Source organism: Pipra filicauda, unplaced genomic scaffold (assembly GCF_003945595.2).
Source record: "Pipra filicauda isolate LSUMZ 115617 unplaced genomic scaffold, ASM394559v2 scaffold105_size2325265_pilon, whole genome shotgun sequence".
In the NCBI taxonomy this organism is placed as follows: Eukaryota; Metazoa; Chordata; class Aves; order Passeriformes; family Pipridae; genus Pipra; species Pipra filicauda.
This window is the reverse complement of record NW_024103496.1, coordinates 1,976,646-1,992,518: the sequence shown is the minus strand read 5'-3', so window position 1 is coordinate 1,992,518 and position 15,873 is coordinate 1,976,646. Positions and strand designations below refer to the sequence as shown.

At 39.9% G+C, this 15,873-nt stretch overlaps 2 protein-coding genes across 9 annotated transcripts in view; one reads left to right on the top strand and one right to left on the bottom strand.

Moving 5' to 3' along the window:
• The first annotated feature begins 45 nt into the window (after nt 1-45).
• LOC114002832 (lanosterol 14-alpha demethylase) lies at nt 46-11,828 on the top strand. The gene is made up of 10 exons (XM_027749158.2): nt 46-319; nt 1,238-1,336; nt 2,270-2,446; nt 5,973-6,099; nt 7,190-7,364; nt 7,537-7,656; nt 8,106-8,301; nt 8,865-8,960; nt 9,831-9,999; nt 10,639-11,828. Exons 1-10 carry the CDS (start codon nt 146-148, stop codon nt 10,815-10,817), a joined length of 1,512 nt encoding a protein of 503 aa, XP_027604959.1. The 5' UTR covers nt 46-145; the 3' UTR covers nt 10,818-11,828.
• Nucleotides 11,829-12,125: 297 nt separating this feature from the next.
• The window catches only part of AKAP9 (A-kinase anchoring protein 9), a 113,712-nt gene continuing 109,964 nt past the window's right edge, over nt 12,126-15,873 (bottom strand). For 6 of the 8 annotated variants that reach the window (XM_027749133.2, XM_027749134.2, XM_027749135.2 and 3 more), the window contains 4 exons: nt 15,606-15,691; nt 14,794-14,914; nt 13,458-13,597; nt 12,126-12,758 (listed from right to left, as the gene is read on the bottom strand). In XM_027749133.2, the coding sequence (XP_027604934.2) occupies nt 12,715-12,758; nt 13,458-13,597; nt 14,794-14,914; nt 15,606-15,691 (391 nt within the window). In that variant the 3' untranslated portion in view covers nt 12,126-12,714. The remainder of the gene's footprint in view (nt 12,759-13,457; nt 13,598-14,793; nt 14,915-15,605; nt 15,692-15,873) is intronic. The other 2 variants (XM_027749136.2, XM_039379883.1) reach the window with 1 other exon arrangement.

Below are 15,873 nucleotides of genomic sequence, written 5' to 3'. Positions count from 1 at the left end.
CGGGAATCGTCACATGGGCAGAGATCAGCCCAGCGCCGGGAATCGTCACCCGGGCTCGGATCAGCCCAGCGCTGGGGGTGGGGCCACCTCGCTCCGCCCTGGCCTGCCCCGCGGCACCGACCTGAGCCGAGCGGAGCCCCGGCGGATGGCGCGGGTGGCCGAGGAGATGCTGAGCCTGATGGAGGTCGGCGGGTCCCTGCTGGAGCGGGTGGCCGTCGGCAATCCCCTTTCCCTGGTGCTGGCAGCCTCCGCCTTCGCGCTCAGCCTCGGGTACCTGTTCCAGCTGGGGTACCGGCGCCACCTTGGAGCCGACCAGAAGGTAAGGGCTGGGAGAGGCGATGGGCCGGGCAGGGGACCCGGCGGGCTCCGCCGCTCTCCCACGAAGGGTGATCCCTGCGGGGCAGGGGAGCCGGGCGCTGTCCCTTTAGGGTGCGGGCGGGGGAGGAGAGAGGCGCTCACCTCGGGACTGCCCTTCTTGGGAGCGCACGGGAAGGGGTCTTGGAATCCAAGTGTGTGGGAACCGGCTCAGGAAGGCGAGGAGCGTTTCCAGCAGCAGCCCCAGGGCGGTTTCTGGCAGGAGTGGTTGTGGCTTCACCCTGGGCCCCGCTGGTTGGTACCGCGGGAGGCGGAGGCGCTCAGACCTTGGAGAGGCAAAGGCCGTTCCCGATGCTGTTTTATCGATGGAGCTTAAAAGAAGACGCCCATTTATCTGCGAAACCCATTCCTAACCTGAAGCTCTGTGCTTTTGGGACGCTGCTTAACCAATTGTCAGCACTGTTTTGTGAGTGCCTTCTTTTAAATTGCAGTACCTTTCAGAGGCAGCATACAAGAATCTTGATCGTATTCACTTTATTTTAATCCTTGCTGCTTTCAAATGCGGCTCAATTTGAAAAAATAATCAGTTGTCCAATGTTGACCTTTTCACAAAAGAGTTTAAACAAACATGTATAAAGCGTCCTCTGCGGTTAGTTTTTATATAAATAGACATTATTTTATTACTTCTGGGCACTGGGACATGCCAGGGAAGTGGTCAGAGCACCAAGCCTGCCACAGTTCCAGAAGCGTTTGGACAATGCTCTCAGGCACATGGTGTGACTCTTGGGGCTGTTCTGTGTAGGGCCAGGAGTTGGACTTCGATCCTTGTGGGTCCTTTCCAACTCAGAATATTCTATTATTCCATGATTCTGCAATACTCTCTGAAGAAAATTCAATAATTATTTTTCTCTTTCTTCCTCAGAAATACCCACCTTTTATTTCATCAGGCATCCCTTTCCTTGGACATGCAATCGCATTTGGAAAAAGTCCCATTGAATTTTTGGAAAATGCTTATGACAAAGTATGTTTTCCCCCATGACTGGCTGAGCATATGCTAAAATATTTTTGTGTATCTATCAAGTTCTCTCTCTGGAGCCTGTTTAAAATCAGTTCATTCTCACTTACCATCTTGAATATAGAACAGAGTGTGCGCAGTAGGCTCTGGTATCTTCAGATCTCTTTATGTACATTGTTGTTAGAGAAGTAGTGTTTTCTGAGCTCTCTCTTGTGATTCACATGTAAAAAATATGTTTGTATATTTGGGTAATACTCATAGCTGGATCACAAGTTAATTAAAAAGCCATTTTAATGACATTATTTTCTGCCTTAATTCATATCTTTTAATCACATTCTTTACTAATCTGTGACCAGACTGGAATGTAGCTGACCACCTCTGAGGCAACTTGATGAATTTTAAGGCCTTGCCAATGTTAAAAGGGCTGGTAAACCTTAGTAGTTTTTATACTATAACAGCCCAAAAGAAATTAACTAAGTGAGTAGAGCCTTAATTCCAATTTAATTAGATTCTGCATGAAGGTTTGCTGGAGATGACTTTTAAATTTTAAAACCTTATTTGCTCTTAATTACCTATGCATAACTCCAAATCCAGATTTTTTTGAGACAGTGTTTGTAGATTACCGGAGGCAGTATATGCTGTCATCTCCCTGCTAGTTTTTGTAGTGTCGCTGATCTTTTATTTATGTTTTTTAAATGGTTTCAAAATGTGCAAGATCACATATGTTCATTATAACATTAGATATCACTAGTAAGTATATTGAGCACAAAATTTAAATGTGGTTTAAAATATTTATATCTTTATTAAATCTGTAGATCTGTGGATCCACTTCTTAGGAGAGAAAGTAATTTATTATGGAAGACTGTACATAGAGATAGGGATTTAATGATTTGTGTTCTTCTTATTTAAAATATTTTTTTTTTTATTTTTCTCTCTAAGTATGGACCTGTGTTCAGTTTCACTATGGTTGGCAAGACGTTCACGTACTTACTGGGTAGTGATGCTGCTGCTCTACTGTTCAACAGTAAAAATGAAGATTTGAATGCAGAGGATGTATACTCTCGGTTAACTACACCAGTTTTTGGAAAAGGAGTTGCTTATGATGTGCCTAATGCGGTATGTATTTTAAAGATAAGATGAATGGAAACGTAGTGTAATTTGACTTCTGAGTAGGCAGCCCTGAGCTCTTGGCTCTGTATGATGGGGTTGTGTGTTCATATGCAATTCTGGCATATTGCAGTAGGTAAATAGTCTCATTTGGATAATCAAGACTGAGCATGGTCAGGTTGCTTTCTTTACCACCTGGCCACTGTTCTGTCTGGGTGTTATATTTTGTTCTTGAAATCATCTAATCATAGAGGAAAAACTAGTAAGTGAGTCACTTTTTCCTTCCCTTGCAGCCACCACTGACTGCAGATGACTTTTCCTTTCCAGGCAACTTTAGGTTTTTTTTCTGAGACAGCTTTTAAGAGTGATAACTGTTCATTCAATGCCATGACAAATCTAGACGCAGAAGTAATAATTTAATAGTTTGTACCACAACGTTTGTCTTGCTCAGGCAAAAATCATTCTGTATGTGTTTGCAGAATACAGTCTGCATGGGAAGCACAGAAGCTGTGTCACGTACCATTGTGTCTGAGCTAAGCGTTGGTGGCTTTCTTGTTTGTGAGTGTGAGCTGTTATGTCAGACTCCCAACTGCAGAAGGGACTGTGGAGAGACTTGCTCCACCGGGACTCTGTTCAGTGCATGTTGACATCAGCAGCCTGTTGTACAGCAGAGTAGTTTGGTGCCAGAAACACCACTGTGATATTTTTTGATTTTTAGTTTTGGCCTGATTTTGTGTATATAAATGCCAGTTATTTGACTGGTAATAGTTTCTGTGACCATCAATTCTTTTCCTCCTTAGCATGCCTCTTCATTTTTCCTTACCTACTTGGGTGATTGTTACCCTATTAATTATGTGGCTTAGGAGCAGTAATCATTACTCACTTTGCCTCTACACCTGCATTTTGCCATGATCCACAAAGTATGTATGTTGTTCTTATCCCGTTCTTTTGGGAATCTCATATACATCTTGCTACTTTGTAAATAAGTAAGGGAGAACTTGGTTGTCTCCTGCTTTGTAAGGATGTATTAAATTGTGGATAAGGAGTGTTAAAAAGTTTGGGGTAAGGATTGGTTGTTTGGGTGGTGGGTTCTTTTGCCCTTCACAGATTTGCATAGCTCCTCCCTTTGAGAATGAAACTAGCAGGACTGCAGCCTGGACAGCAAGTAGGAGATCGTTTCTTGTGTCCTACGAGAGCTCTTCCACAAATGGGGCCATTCTAACAGACTTGTTTCTACCAGTTCCAATAGTAGGAGGTCTTTCTCGAGAAGCCAGGGATGGAGTTTTGAATTCCTTTTGCAGCTGCTGGAGTGTAGAGGGTGCATGATTCTCTGCAATACATCTTTCATGTTCTTCTCTGCTTCGTAATAGTTCCAGAAAAAGTGTCTGTGAATCAGATATAGACTGCTGAATTGGCCAGATTTTCACTGTGTTGTGCTTCTTCTTTGGATTCTAACTGTCACAGGATGTCTGCTTGAAACTGAAAGGTGATGGTTTGTCCTTAATTCTGTGAAAGTTTGCCCACTTGTTACAGCTGTTTTGACTTCTGCTTTCACACTCTGCAGTTTGTGGATAGATTTGAATGCCTTCATTCAAGGGCTAGTTCTTTGATGGGATCTAATCTCATCTGTCAGGAGTTTTATAGAACTTTCAGTAAGCTCCTTGGAAATGGACAATTTTTACAACTGTGTACCTCAGGCATATAGGGATGATTAAAGCCTTCTACCTCAAAAGTCCACCATAGACAGCTTTTTTTTTTTCTTTTTCTGAAATGAGGTCTTTTCGTAGAGTTACCCTAGGGGGTTTTTTTCCCCCTAAAATGTGTTTGAGTCCAGTCAAGAGAATAATCTTGCCATGTTACTTAGTAAGCCTTGGGTGTCTGTGGATATGTCTATTTAATTTATATCTTTGATACCAGAAGGACCTTTTCCTTATTTTCTCTGCAGATTCAGGTTCCTCAGAAAATTGCCTTTTTTCCACAAAAAAAATTGCCATTTTTCTCCCACAAAGATTACTTTTCTTCCTACAACAGGGAGTTGCAGGGACTTTGCTATTGACATACACTGATTATCTCTAGTTTCCCTCTATGAAGGTAGGTATGCTCAGTTGTGGCTAGACTGCCTTCTGCCAGAGGTGAGCTGTTTTTTTGCACAGTGTTACCCCCACCATTTCATTTCAGACATCTAATGGGAAGGCATTTAGAGAGCCATGGAAAATTTCATTGGCATTCTACAGTTGATGGATCATCCCAAACTTTCTTTTGAGACTCCCTTCTCTCTGCTTAAGCTTTTAAGTGTCTCTTCATTCTGACAGTGACTTTCAGTCACATGTTTAGAAGAACCACCCCTTACTCTTTAAAATGAGTAAGGTGCTTATTTACCAGTGATTCTGGTAATTATTAATATGCATAGTCTATATATATATAGGACTCATTGATGTATATATTGACTCGTATTCACTCTTTGTCTCCTTCCTCCAAGCCTCTGTAGGTAGTTTCCCGAGAGGAGCTGAAATGGCAGAGGATGTGTTCACTCCTGTGTTATTCCTGTCTCCATCAAGCTGGAGATTGGCTAGCATGTTGCAAGGGAAAATGTGCTTGTCTCTTTGCTCTGTGGCATGTGTACCCTCTGAGAGACTACTGGGGTCCCCACCGCATTCTCAAAACAGAAGTTTCTAGGAAGTAACCTTTCTTTTTATGCCTTTTGTTCTGTGAATACTTTATAGTACATGCAGAGTCCTTGGTGGAAAAGCAGTTTTTGGTGTATTACTCATGACACAGTGCAGATCTGTAGGACAGATGCCTCATTCATAATTCGGGCTTAAAAATCAAATTAATGATTTTCTGAGTCGATGTCCTGTCAGTTCATTTAATGGTTCTCATCTAAGGAAGGGCTTTTCACCAGTAGGTTTATTAACTATGAGTCTGTACAAAGAAAAAGAGGAAAAGGTGAGAAGAGTGTGAAGCTCACAGTTTTCCTAGGAACCAGTTTGCCCCGTGCTTTTGTGTCTGACTTCTTGGGCAGTGATCAAAGGGCTTTGTAAAAGAAAGGGTCATCTCTAGTCCAGGGGTAAGGTATGACTGCCTGAGAGAAGACAGGAGGGGGAGAGAAAGCAAGGAGGCCACAGAAGAACACAGGCTGAATCCAGACTTCCCAAGGACAGGGCTGATTAGGTTTGTGATTATATATCTAAAGGGTGTTTCATATTTCAACCTTGAATGCGTCTTGTGTCTTCAGGGATAAAGCTTAATGAAGATACTAAAATAATTTTTTGTTTTGGTACTGCAAAAGAGAGAACCACAGCTCCTTTGAGCTATTATTTTACTTGGACATTTCTAAACTGTTGCTTGAAAAACAAAGAAGGTGAAAACCAAAATATTACCTATTACTTAAATTTGAATATCTGCTGTACCTTGCAGTCCTAATCATAATCCCTATTTATTTCCGAATGTTCTTATAGTACAAATGCTAATAAGTTTAAATTACATTAATATGATGATCCTTGTACTGATTGCTTTTCTGTCTTTGTTCCTTTAGATATTTTTGGAACAGAAGAAGATGCTCAAAACTGGGCTAAACATTGCCCAGTTTAAACAGCATGTATCTGTGATTGAAAAAGAAACGAAGGAGTATTTCAAAGCATGGGGAGAGAGTGGAGAGAAAAGTAAGCAATATCAGATGCATTTTTCCTCCTATTTTCTGGGAAGGAATTAAGGTCAATGCAGTTTGTTTTTTGTAAATTATGCACTGCAATATTAAAGAAATTAAAAATTACATAGGTAAAAGCGTACTGAACATCAGAAGAAACAAAATACAGGTTTTTTTAAAATCAAATATAAGGCTATTGGAGAATAAAGCTGCTCAGAAAATTACTGAAAGGAATGAAGAACTGTTTCAGTTTTGCTTTCTTAGTCAGCTCACAGACAGCGCACCTGTTGTGCTGTTTTGCATGATATCACTTCCTAGTCCTTAGGAAAAGGTGCTGCTCTGACTCCCCAGAGCCAGTGCTGGAGATCTTAAGCTCAGGGACCTTCTACACTGGAAAACTGCATTCCTGAAGCTGATATGGTTAGGTTAGTGATCTAAGTGAAATTCTTTTTTTATTTCCCCCCATTCCCAACTAACTTCCTAGACATACACCATCACCATTGTCGCAAGCCCCCAGCTGCTAACAGTGTCAGAAATATTTATTTAAGCCTATGTATTTATATTTAAATACATTAAATTTATATATTAATATATTGAAATATTTTGAAAGGATATAATTTATGTCATATAGTTAATAACATGGTTATATATAATCTGATATTTCAATATCTAAGTACTAGTATATAAAAATAATTCAATGAGCAGCAAGACTAACTGCTTTCCCATGGATTTGGATTTCAGGTTTAAATTTTTGTATGATTTCACTTATATTTATAAAGGATTGTGCTTGTGATGCACAGCTTGCTTTGGAAGGATTACTACCTCTGCTAGAAAAATTTCTAGAAAGAAATACCTTAGAAAAAAGGTGTTGAAATCAGTGATCTAATTAAAAAGTTTTTTGAAGAGACACTTCATAGACACATAGAAATTTTAAATTGGATTCTTCATTCTCCTAGTCAAACAGTCTAAAACTCTATTTTAAATTATTAATCTGTGTACAGTTACTTATTTTTTTCTTCTACAAAATAAAAATGAAGAATGACCTGTAAAACATAACATCTCAACTGAGATGCATCTTCAGTAATGTTTTTCAAATCTCTCCTCAGACCTGTTTGAAGCCCTTTCAGAACTTATCATTTTGACAGCAAGTCATTGCTTACATGGGAAAGAAATCAGAAGCTTGCTGAATGAGAAGGTGGCTCAGCTGTATGCCGACCTGGATGGGGGTTTTACTCATGCTGCCTGGCTTCTGCCAGGTTGGCTACCTCTGCCAAGCTTCAGGTACCAGGAATAACAGATAAAGCAACTTAAGCATTTTGTCTAAGCATCATTTGTTGTTTGGATTGTCCCCCACCCCCACCATTTCTTGTTTGTAAGCTATTCTAGACATCCCAATAAATCCTCATATGCATTTTATGTATTAAGTTGCTAACAGAAGTGTTTTGAATCACAGACGCCGAGATCGAGCACACAAAGAAATAAAGAATATTTTCTACAAGGTTATCCAGAAACGTCGGAAGTCTGAGGAAAAGGAGGACGACATGCTCCAAACTCTACTTGATGCTTCATACAAGTAAGCCAAGGGTTTGGAGACTTGTCATTTATAGGTATTTTACTTAAGCTTTGAGCTCTTCAGTTAAAACTATCTACCAAAACCCAAGAAATACTCCCTCTTGTTCTGAATTGGTTTTGTTACCAGCAATTGGTCCTAGCTGTGTTCTTAAAAACAGCTTTAAAACTTGTCAGTCATTATTCATATTTCTGAGATTTTCATCAGTGGTTATGAGGTTGCTGAGTTTACTTCCTTTCTCTTTGCTGGCTGTTGGGGAATGATTTTCTTTAAAGCTCCTAAAAGTCTCCCTCTTTTCTCCCTTCTCCCTACCCCTGGATCTTTTGGCACTCCATTTAGGGTAGGCAACAAAAGAGTAGCAGGAGACAGAAGTACGTTAGAAGAAATTGTAAATGCTGTTGTAACTGGAAGTGTGACCAAGTGAAGCTCTAACATAACTCCCTCTGCTGTAGGGACGGCCGCCCGCTGACCGATGATGAGATTGCTGGAATGCTGATTGGGCTGCTGCTGGCAGGGCAGCACACATCCTCCACCACCAGTGCCTGGCTTGGCTTCTTCCTCGCCAGAGACAAATCCATACAGGAACGGTGCTATGCAGAACAGAAAGCAGTTTGTGGGGATGACTTGCCACCCTTAAGTTACGACCAGGTTTGTACGTTACATTATTTCTGCTGGGTATTTAAACAAAAAAGTTAAAAAATCAACAAATATGAAATAGAGCCATATGCTTTGTGATAGAATAATAACTGGCACAGTCATTCTGCGATGTTGTTTGCCAGTACATCTCCTCTCTTCCTGTCCAAGTAAATTTTCAGCTTGATACTGTTTTCTTCATCAGTGTTCATTAAAGAAATTACAGTTTCTATGTCTATTTAAGAAATGATAGTTCTGTAGAGGAAGAAGATCCTCATATTCCCACTAAGGAAAGTGATGCTACGTGACCTTGTTCTTTAATTAGGCAACAGAAAACACTCAGGAGAGAGATCAGTAAGAAACTAGTTGTATTTGATTCCACTGGTCAGAGATTTTTTTTCCTTCTTAATTGAATCAAATAAAAAAAAAGAAATGTAGCTCATAAAGTACATGTAAATACAAGCTTCTTAGTATTTTTTAAAATTTTTTAAAGATTTGTTTTTAAATGGTATAAAATAGCATTTTGTGTTGAATAAACTTGGCTATATCGCAATATATAATTTTCTCTATATTTTCAGCTCAAGGATCTCAGTTTGCTGGATCGCTGTCTAAAAGAAACTTTAAGGCTCAGACCTCCTATAATGACCATGATGAGAATGGCCAGAACTCCCCAGGTGAGGACACTTTTTGGAGCTCACTTTACTGCAGCAGCACAGGCCAGATCAGAGGTATCTCAGTTGGCAGAAGGAAACACAAGTGAGCAGTGTTTGCTGGCAGGGAGGAAAGCCGATGGTCACCTGTGGTTCTGGCAGTGGTAGCATAGCCAGAGTTGGTTGATGAAAGGAATTAGTACCTTGAACTTGGTATTTGTTACCTTCATCTGGAACTGTGGCCAGTTTCAGACCACTCCAGCCCCCAGAAAGCAAGATGTTGATGGAGTGAAGCAAGCAGATGGCCACAAAGATGGTAGGAGGTTGTGGTGAAAGGCTGAGGGAACTGGTCTGGAGAAGGGCAGGCTCTGAGGGGATCTAGGAACAGCCACATGCAGCAAAACTGACTCTTTCTTGTAGCTATCAGTCTTACTTGAGTTTAGTCTGGTGCCACAATTTAAAGCTATTTCTTGTTTGCCAAGTATTTTTAATAGCTATCATGGAAAAATTTGGCATGCACTTAATACAAGCTAGGAAATCTGAAAGAAAACTTGGTGCTTGTACAAATAAGATACCAAGTCAGATAAGTAATTTTGTTAAATTATGCCCCTCCAATGACAAAAGCTTTCAATAAATTTTAAGTTTATTAATTTTTTTTAAGACCTCCTGTAGAATTGCCAGTCTTATTAAAGCAGCTGAAAGGTTCCTGCAACTACTTGAACATTGTGACCTGTACAAGTAAGAGAGAGAGTGTTAGGCTGCATTAATTTTAAATGCACTTAGCCAAAATCTCTTTTGAAATTTAAGCCTCATGATGCAACTCTTCAGGCAGCACTTTTAAAAGAAAAATGGAGCCATTTTGTGACGTGTAGGGTCTTGTCTCTTCTCTTGTAGACCGTTGCTGGATACAGTATTCCCCCTGGCCATCAGGTCTGTGTATCTCCTACTGTTAACCACAGACTCAGAGACTCCTGGAATGATGCTCTAGACTTCAAGCCTGACCGATACCTCCAAGATAACCCAGCAGCTGGAGAGAAATTTGCGTACATTCCATTTGGTGCTGGTGAGTAAGAGAATGCAGCACCTTCCTGACTGAGGTGTGCTGAGGTGGCTCATACCAGTCATCTCCACACTGTAGCATCGGAGAAGAGATTTTTTTCTTTCTGTTTCTGCCTGAAGGTTTTCTTTCTGTGGAAGTGCTGTTAAAACAGTCAAGTTAATAGTTTTGCATTAGTCATAGCTGTATATATCACTCAGAGCAGTAATCAAAACGCATCTTTAGGTTAGCATGTGTGATGTTTGACTCAAATCTTTTCAAGTCAAGGCAAAACCTGGTATTACAAGGTCAGTTTTAGGCAGAGTAAAAATCTGCAGAGTCACCTTGAAATTATTGCCACAGTGCGGTTAGAGTTGATCTCATTTCTCAGTGTTGCAAACGCTTCTTTGCTAGTATATAAATTAATGCTTTCTAGTGGGGACAGAACAACACAATTTCGTTCCACTTACGCATCTGTTAACGTAGTAACAGCTTAGAAAAATAAGACTTAAGTGAAGTTATGGAATGGGGTATGTCCAACATCAGAGCCTGGGATTGTTTAGAAAGGAGCAACTACTGTCTGCATAAAACTTTTAAAGTTAACTGGTTGTCAAAGGGGATTTAATAACAAAAAATTCTAACTACATTTTATGGCTTTCCCTCTAGGCCGTCATCGCTGCATTGGAGAAAACTTTGCTTATGTTCAAATTAAGACTATTTGGTCTACTTTGCTTCGTTTGTATGAATTTGATCTCATCAATGACTATTTTCCGACTATAAATTATACAACAATGATACACACACCTAATAACCCCGTTATCAGATATAAGAGGAGGTCACTGTAAATTCTGGTCCTAAAGCCTTACTTATTTAAATTGTGTGAACTAACAGACTTTTGAATAAAATTGTGACAGAATGAGTGGCAAATGGAAGCTGTTGCATCTACTGTTAGGAAAGCAAAAGTTATCTACCAAATGCAAAGTTTTTGCATCTGTTTTGTTTGCCCCCACCATTTACTGCTGCTGTGTATAATTGCTTGTTCTACAACTTTCTCATTGTATTTTTAAAGCAAAAGTGTCTTTTCTATTGGTGTAACACTTTTAAGATGCATGCCAGCTCTTTAATGAAGAAATAAGTGATTTCTACAAGTGGAACCTTTTACTTTTGAAAAATAATTGAAGATTACTTACCCCAAATAACTAAGGGGCAAGGCTGAATACCTTACCTCTGCACTCAATCTCAGTAAGTCCATCAGGGAACAGGCACCACAGGGAAATGTACTTGGTGGTGCCCTTCCTTTGGCATTTATGATTCTGTTCCATGCAAGTGAGGGATGGTCTTGGCTGATTTAACAAAATGTTACTGTACAGCTCAGTAGTAGGCAGAGTACAAAATGTTGACAGTTATTCTTGAAAAGACTTAGGTCATTTAACTGTCTAACTTGAAGTAGTGGTAAAATGCTTAGGTTCAGAAAGCAACAAATAATTCTCTACAAAAAAGTTCTGAAAATAGTGATCTCTGGAAGCTTGATGTACAGTGTGAAAGTAACAATATGATGATCTAAACCCATGAATTTCGTAAAAAAGATGTTTGTGTATAAAAGGGTCACAAATTAAGTGAAATAGCTGAATGTTGTCCAGTTTGGTACTGATGGACCAATCATGCAGGATTGTTAAATGGTTTATGGTTCAAAAGTGGTGATGATAAATGGTAATGAGCTCTGGCTCACGTGACTTTTGAATTAAATTTATAAACAAACCTCTTGGGGATGTTTTCTGTGCCCAACTCTGTCAGTTCTTTTTGAAAAGTTTTTGTAAGTAATTTTGTAATAAAGTAACTTCAGTTAGTCATGCTAAGAGCTCCCTCCCCCCTTTTATCAGTGCACAGTGTAGCAAGGGTTTTGTCCTGTTTTTCCTGTCTGAACTCAGTTACAAAACCTTGTATTTGTATCAGTCATGGCAGCTGAGGGAGTGCAGGATGTTCTCTTCCAGCCCTATCAGATATGACCAGGAACTGCAGAAGCCAGATTTGTACCTGTCCTTCTCTTTAGTAGCAGTGCTTTGGAATCTGTAAAAAGTAAAGCTGCAGCCACTACAAGCAGGACCACAGGTAGGAGCAACTTGTTCCGTGTAAATAAGAGAGCAGTCCTTGAACACAGTTAGAAGCATGAAGTCATCTTTATTTCAGTACTTTGACAAAATACCCATAAAATTCAAAACTTCTACCATTACAAAAATAGGTCTCTACAAGTGATATTCTGTCTGCACTGCCAGTAGCAAATATTATGAGAGTCAACGTAATTTCAGTAGCCTTGCCAGAAAAAGTGCAAGTAAACTTTGCTGAATGTAGCTCAATTTAATTAATACACAAGTTTCATCTTCGCACCCTTTTCATAAATACACACTTCATAAGTTAATCATTTAAATTAGCATTCCACAAATATACATGTAATTTAATGGTGGGGGTTTTTTTGTTTTGGGTTTGGGGGGATTTTTTTGGGTTTTGTTTGTTTGGAGGTTTTTTTTTGTTTGGTTGGTTTTTTTTTTCCATGAACACAAAGTGCCTACATACATAAATCCCAGTCTATGTGGGTGTGCCAGGATGGAACTGTATACAATCGTATAGCTGTGTTCATATTGGTCCCACAATATACACGTTGTACAAAAGCACAGAAAGAGCACAGATTTACAGAAGGCAATCTGTTAGCATCACTGCCAGTGATGGAGATGTTGAAGGGTATTATTATCTTCTCATACCCATGTGCAACTGAGTGTATGATGTCGAACCTGTAAGATGGAGAAGAATTTCCATTAAGATTACTTGGAACAAGTATACCAAGATGCATCAGTGACATTCAGCTGAATAAGCTTGAAAGATTTTACATGGAAAACTATAAAATAGTTTGGGTTGGAAGGGGCATTTAAAGGTCAAATCTTTTAAGAACAGCTTCTCCAAATGATGGATTTTATGCTGAAGTAAGACTTCAACACAGGAACTTCAAAAATCAAGGTTGATAAATTTCATCCTATTGTTCTAACAATTTATTTTATGTATTCCTTTTGCAGCACAAAATTGGCCATAATCTATGGGACAAAACAGCTGTAACTCCTGTAGTTCAGAGTGGTAGGAGAAGAAATTCCCCTTGTACTTCCACATCCCTGTCTTTGGGTACATTTTTCTTCATATAGCTTACAATCTAAGTAAGATGCCAGCTGAATCCTTGCACATTTATTAGAAATCAGGGAAGTTAAAGTGTTATCAATAAACTCAAAATCTATAATTACAGCACACTTGTATGTCTCTTCAAAGAATTTTATAATCTTCATGAGCTTTTTGCTACAGCTCAGAAAAATGCCTCTTAAGGCTGAAAATGCCTAAAATCAAAGTTGTTTGTTGTTTGCATGTTATTTTGAGAGAACCAGCACACACTTGGAAGTGTGCCTTGTGCTCCCAGGAGCCACAGGGAGGGCTACCTGTGCCCTTACCTGACTGCACGCTGCCAAGTCGCTTCTGTAGTGCCTCCAGCCGATGGATGTAATCTGTCAGAGCTCTTTCGGGATCGTAGTTCTGCAGCTGAGAACAGGTGAAAGAGACTGGGTTTAAATCAGCGTGCATCCCATGGAACCTAGGGGCAGAACAACAAACACGTTGTCAAAAAGTGAACTTTCAAGTAAAAATTTCAGCAGACACAGCAAATTACTGTAGGTAGGGATACTTTATGGTCTGGCCTGCACGTCCCCTAGCTTACCCATGTGGTAGCCAGCACATCATACCCATGTAATCTTCCTGCCATTTATTGCCCAAGCCATCATACTGCCTCCCCCAGAGAAACCACTCTGCCCACTCGTCTTCACTACACCTGATTTGTTGCTGCATTTCTTTGGGACAAGGACTGACCAGCAAATTTCTACTGAGACTGCAGTGGAAGCCATGGTAGGTGAAAGTTTGCTTTCTATTAAGAAGCTTGTGTGAACAAGGACACCACCACCTTTACAGGATTCTACCTCTTGTCATTATTATCTATAAGTAAAAGTCAACAGTGGCTATAACAGATTAGAGTGTTTTTTCCATATAAACTGTTACAGTCATCACAAACTAAGATTATACAGATGAATGAAAATGAATACATATACATGAAAATGAAAAACCAAAATGGCTCGAATCTGATACTCAGTGAAGATCTGAGCTCACAACTTCATATAAGCTCATCAAAGACTGACAGCACTCATAAAACATTGCCCTGGAGGAAAAATATCTGGTTTCACAGGCATCTGACTCACTGATGCCTCTGGTATCACAGCATAGGGCAGCCAACCAAAGGTATTTGAACAAGAACAAGCAGTGGAGCTGCCAAACAGCTTCCACCCACGCTCTGGTCCTGAGGTTGCAGCAATTCCTCCCTGCCCACAGTAAGCAGGTGATCTCAGCCACTGTGGGTGGCCCTGCTTTTCCCCTCCTTTGGCTGAGGGCACCTGAAGCAGCCCCTCTCCACACCACACTGCTGCCAACCAGAAGGTTGGGCAGGACTGCTTGGTTGCAAAGCCCAGACCCTACAGGTGTAGGTAACCACAGCTCCATCCAGGATCTCTGCCAGTTCCAAGAACATGACGCAAACCAGTCTTTAGAAGTGTGCAAGCTTTGGCCTTGATCAGGTGATGAGTAATCGCACATTGAATGCCTGAGACATAATTTTTTATATATCCTTACAAAAAAAGTTAAATCTTACAGCATCAAAGATTACAAACCTTAGCAGTAAACACTGATGCTTTCATTTAGTTAAACAGTGTCTGACAGAGAATAATAATCTCAAATAAAACGTACGTATGTTGAAAGTTTACAGAAGATCTAGGAGACTCCATGCCTGACCTGGATCTATAGGAATGTCTTTGTTCTCCATAAAGATCCATGCCACCAGAGAATGAATCGGGCCGTAATTCATTACCTAGAAAAACAAAAAGCAATGTCTTGAAAACTAAAAAGAAATTAACATCTTTTGCACTTTACTGGGAATCTCAAATGTGAGTTTTCTGTTTGCATATCACAAAAATGGTATTTAACAAATGTAGACCACTTTCAGACTCCCTCAGGGAGAAGCAGAGGTGAAATTCTGGCCTCACTGAAGTCAATGAGAAAACTGACAGACTGAGCAAGGGTTTTAGTGCAGCCCTAGAGAGTCAGTAAATAATAAAGAAGCTTCTGATTCTCCTTAGAGTCCTACAAAAAAAGCAATGAGAAAACCATTATTTCCCAGACTTTAAGCTATAACAAAAAAATGATAAGCTTTTGTTCTGAAGAAAAGACCAAGGTGCAGATCTCCTAGAAAAACTCCAATGATGCAGCTAAAATTGCTTTCATGAACACACTCCGTAGGGAAAGCTTCCATATTTTTTTAAATCCCACCCACAATGGAGTAAAACAAGACTGAAGAGAAAGCAAATAGGTTAGTGCCTGTGCTGAGCATGGAAACTCAGAAAACTGAGAAATAGATTAATCCAAACAATTATAGCAAAAGGAAGGGGGAACAGCCCCCATTCATTCTGCATGACAAAAATATAAATTAAAAACCATTTCAATTAAGCAGTGGTGTGACTTGTAAATACCATCTCTTCAGTCATTACTGGACTATGATTTACCTGTGTTCTGGCTAAAGACATCCCTGTTGATACTCAGAATACCAGAACCTGTAACTCTGTGCCATCGACGAACCAGGAACTTCATTCTGCATTTCAAATTAAAAAAATAAAACAACAAAAACCCAGCTTCAGGATAAATGAAATAGTCTGATAAAAATAATCTGCTCCTTGTATTCTAGGAGGTATAAGAATTTCTTGAACAGCAAGCAAAATTAATGGATGGGTGTCTAAAACCTGAATATCAAATAGAAAACATCCTTATACACAT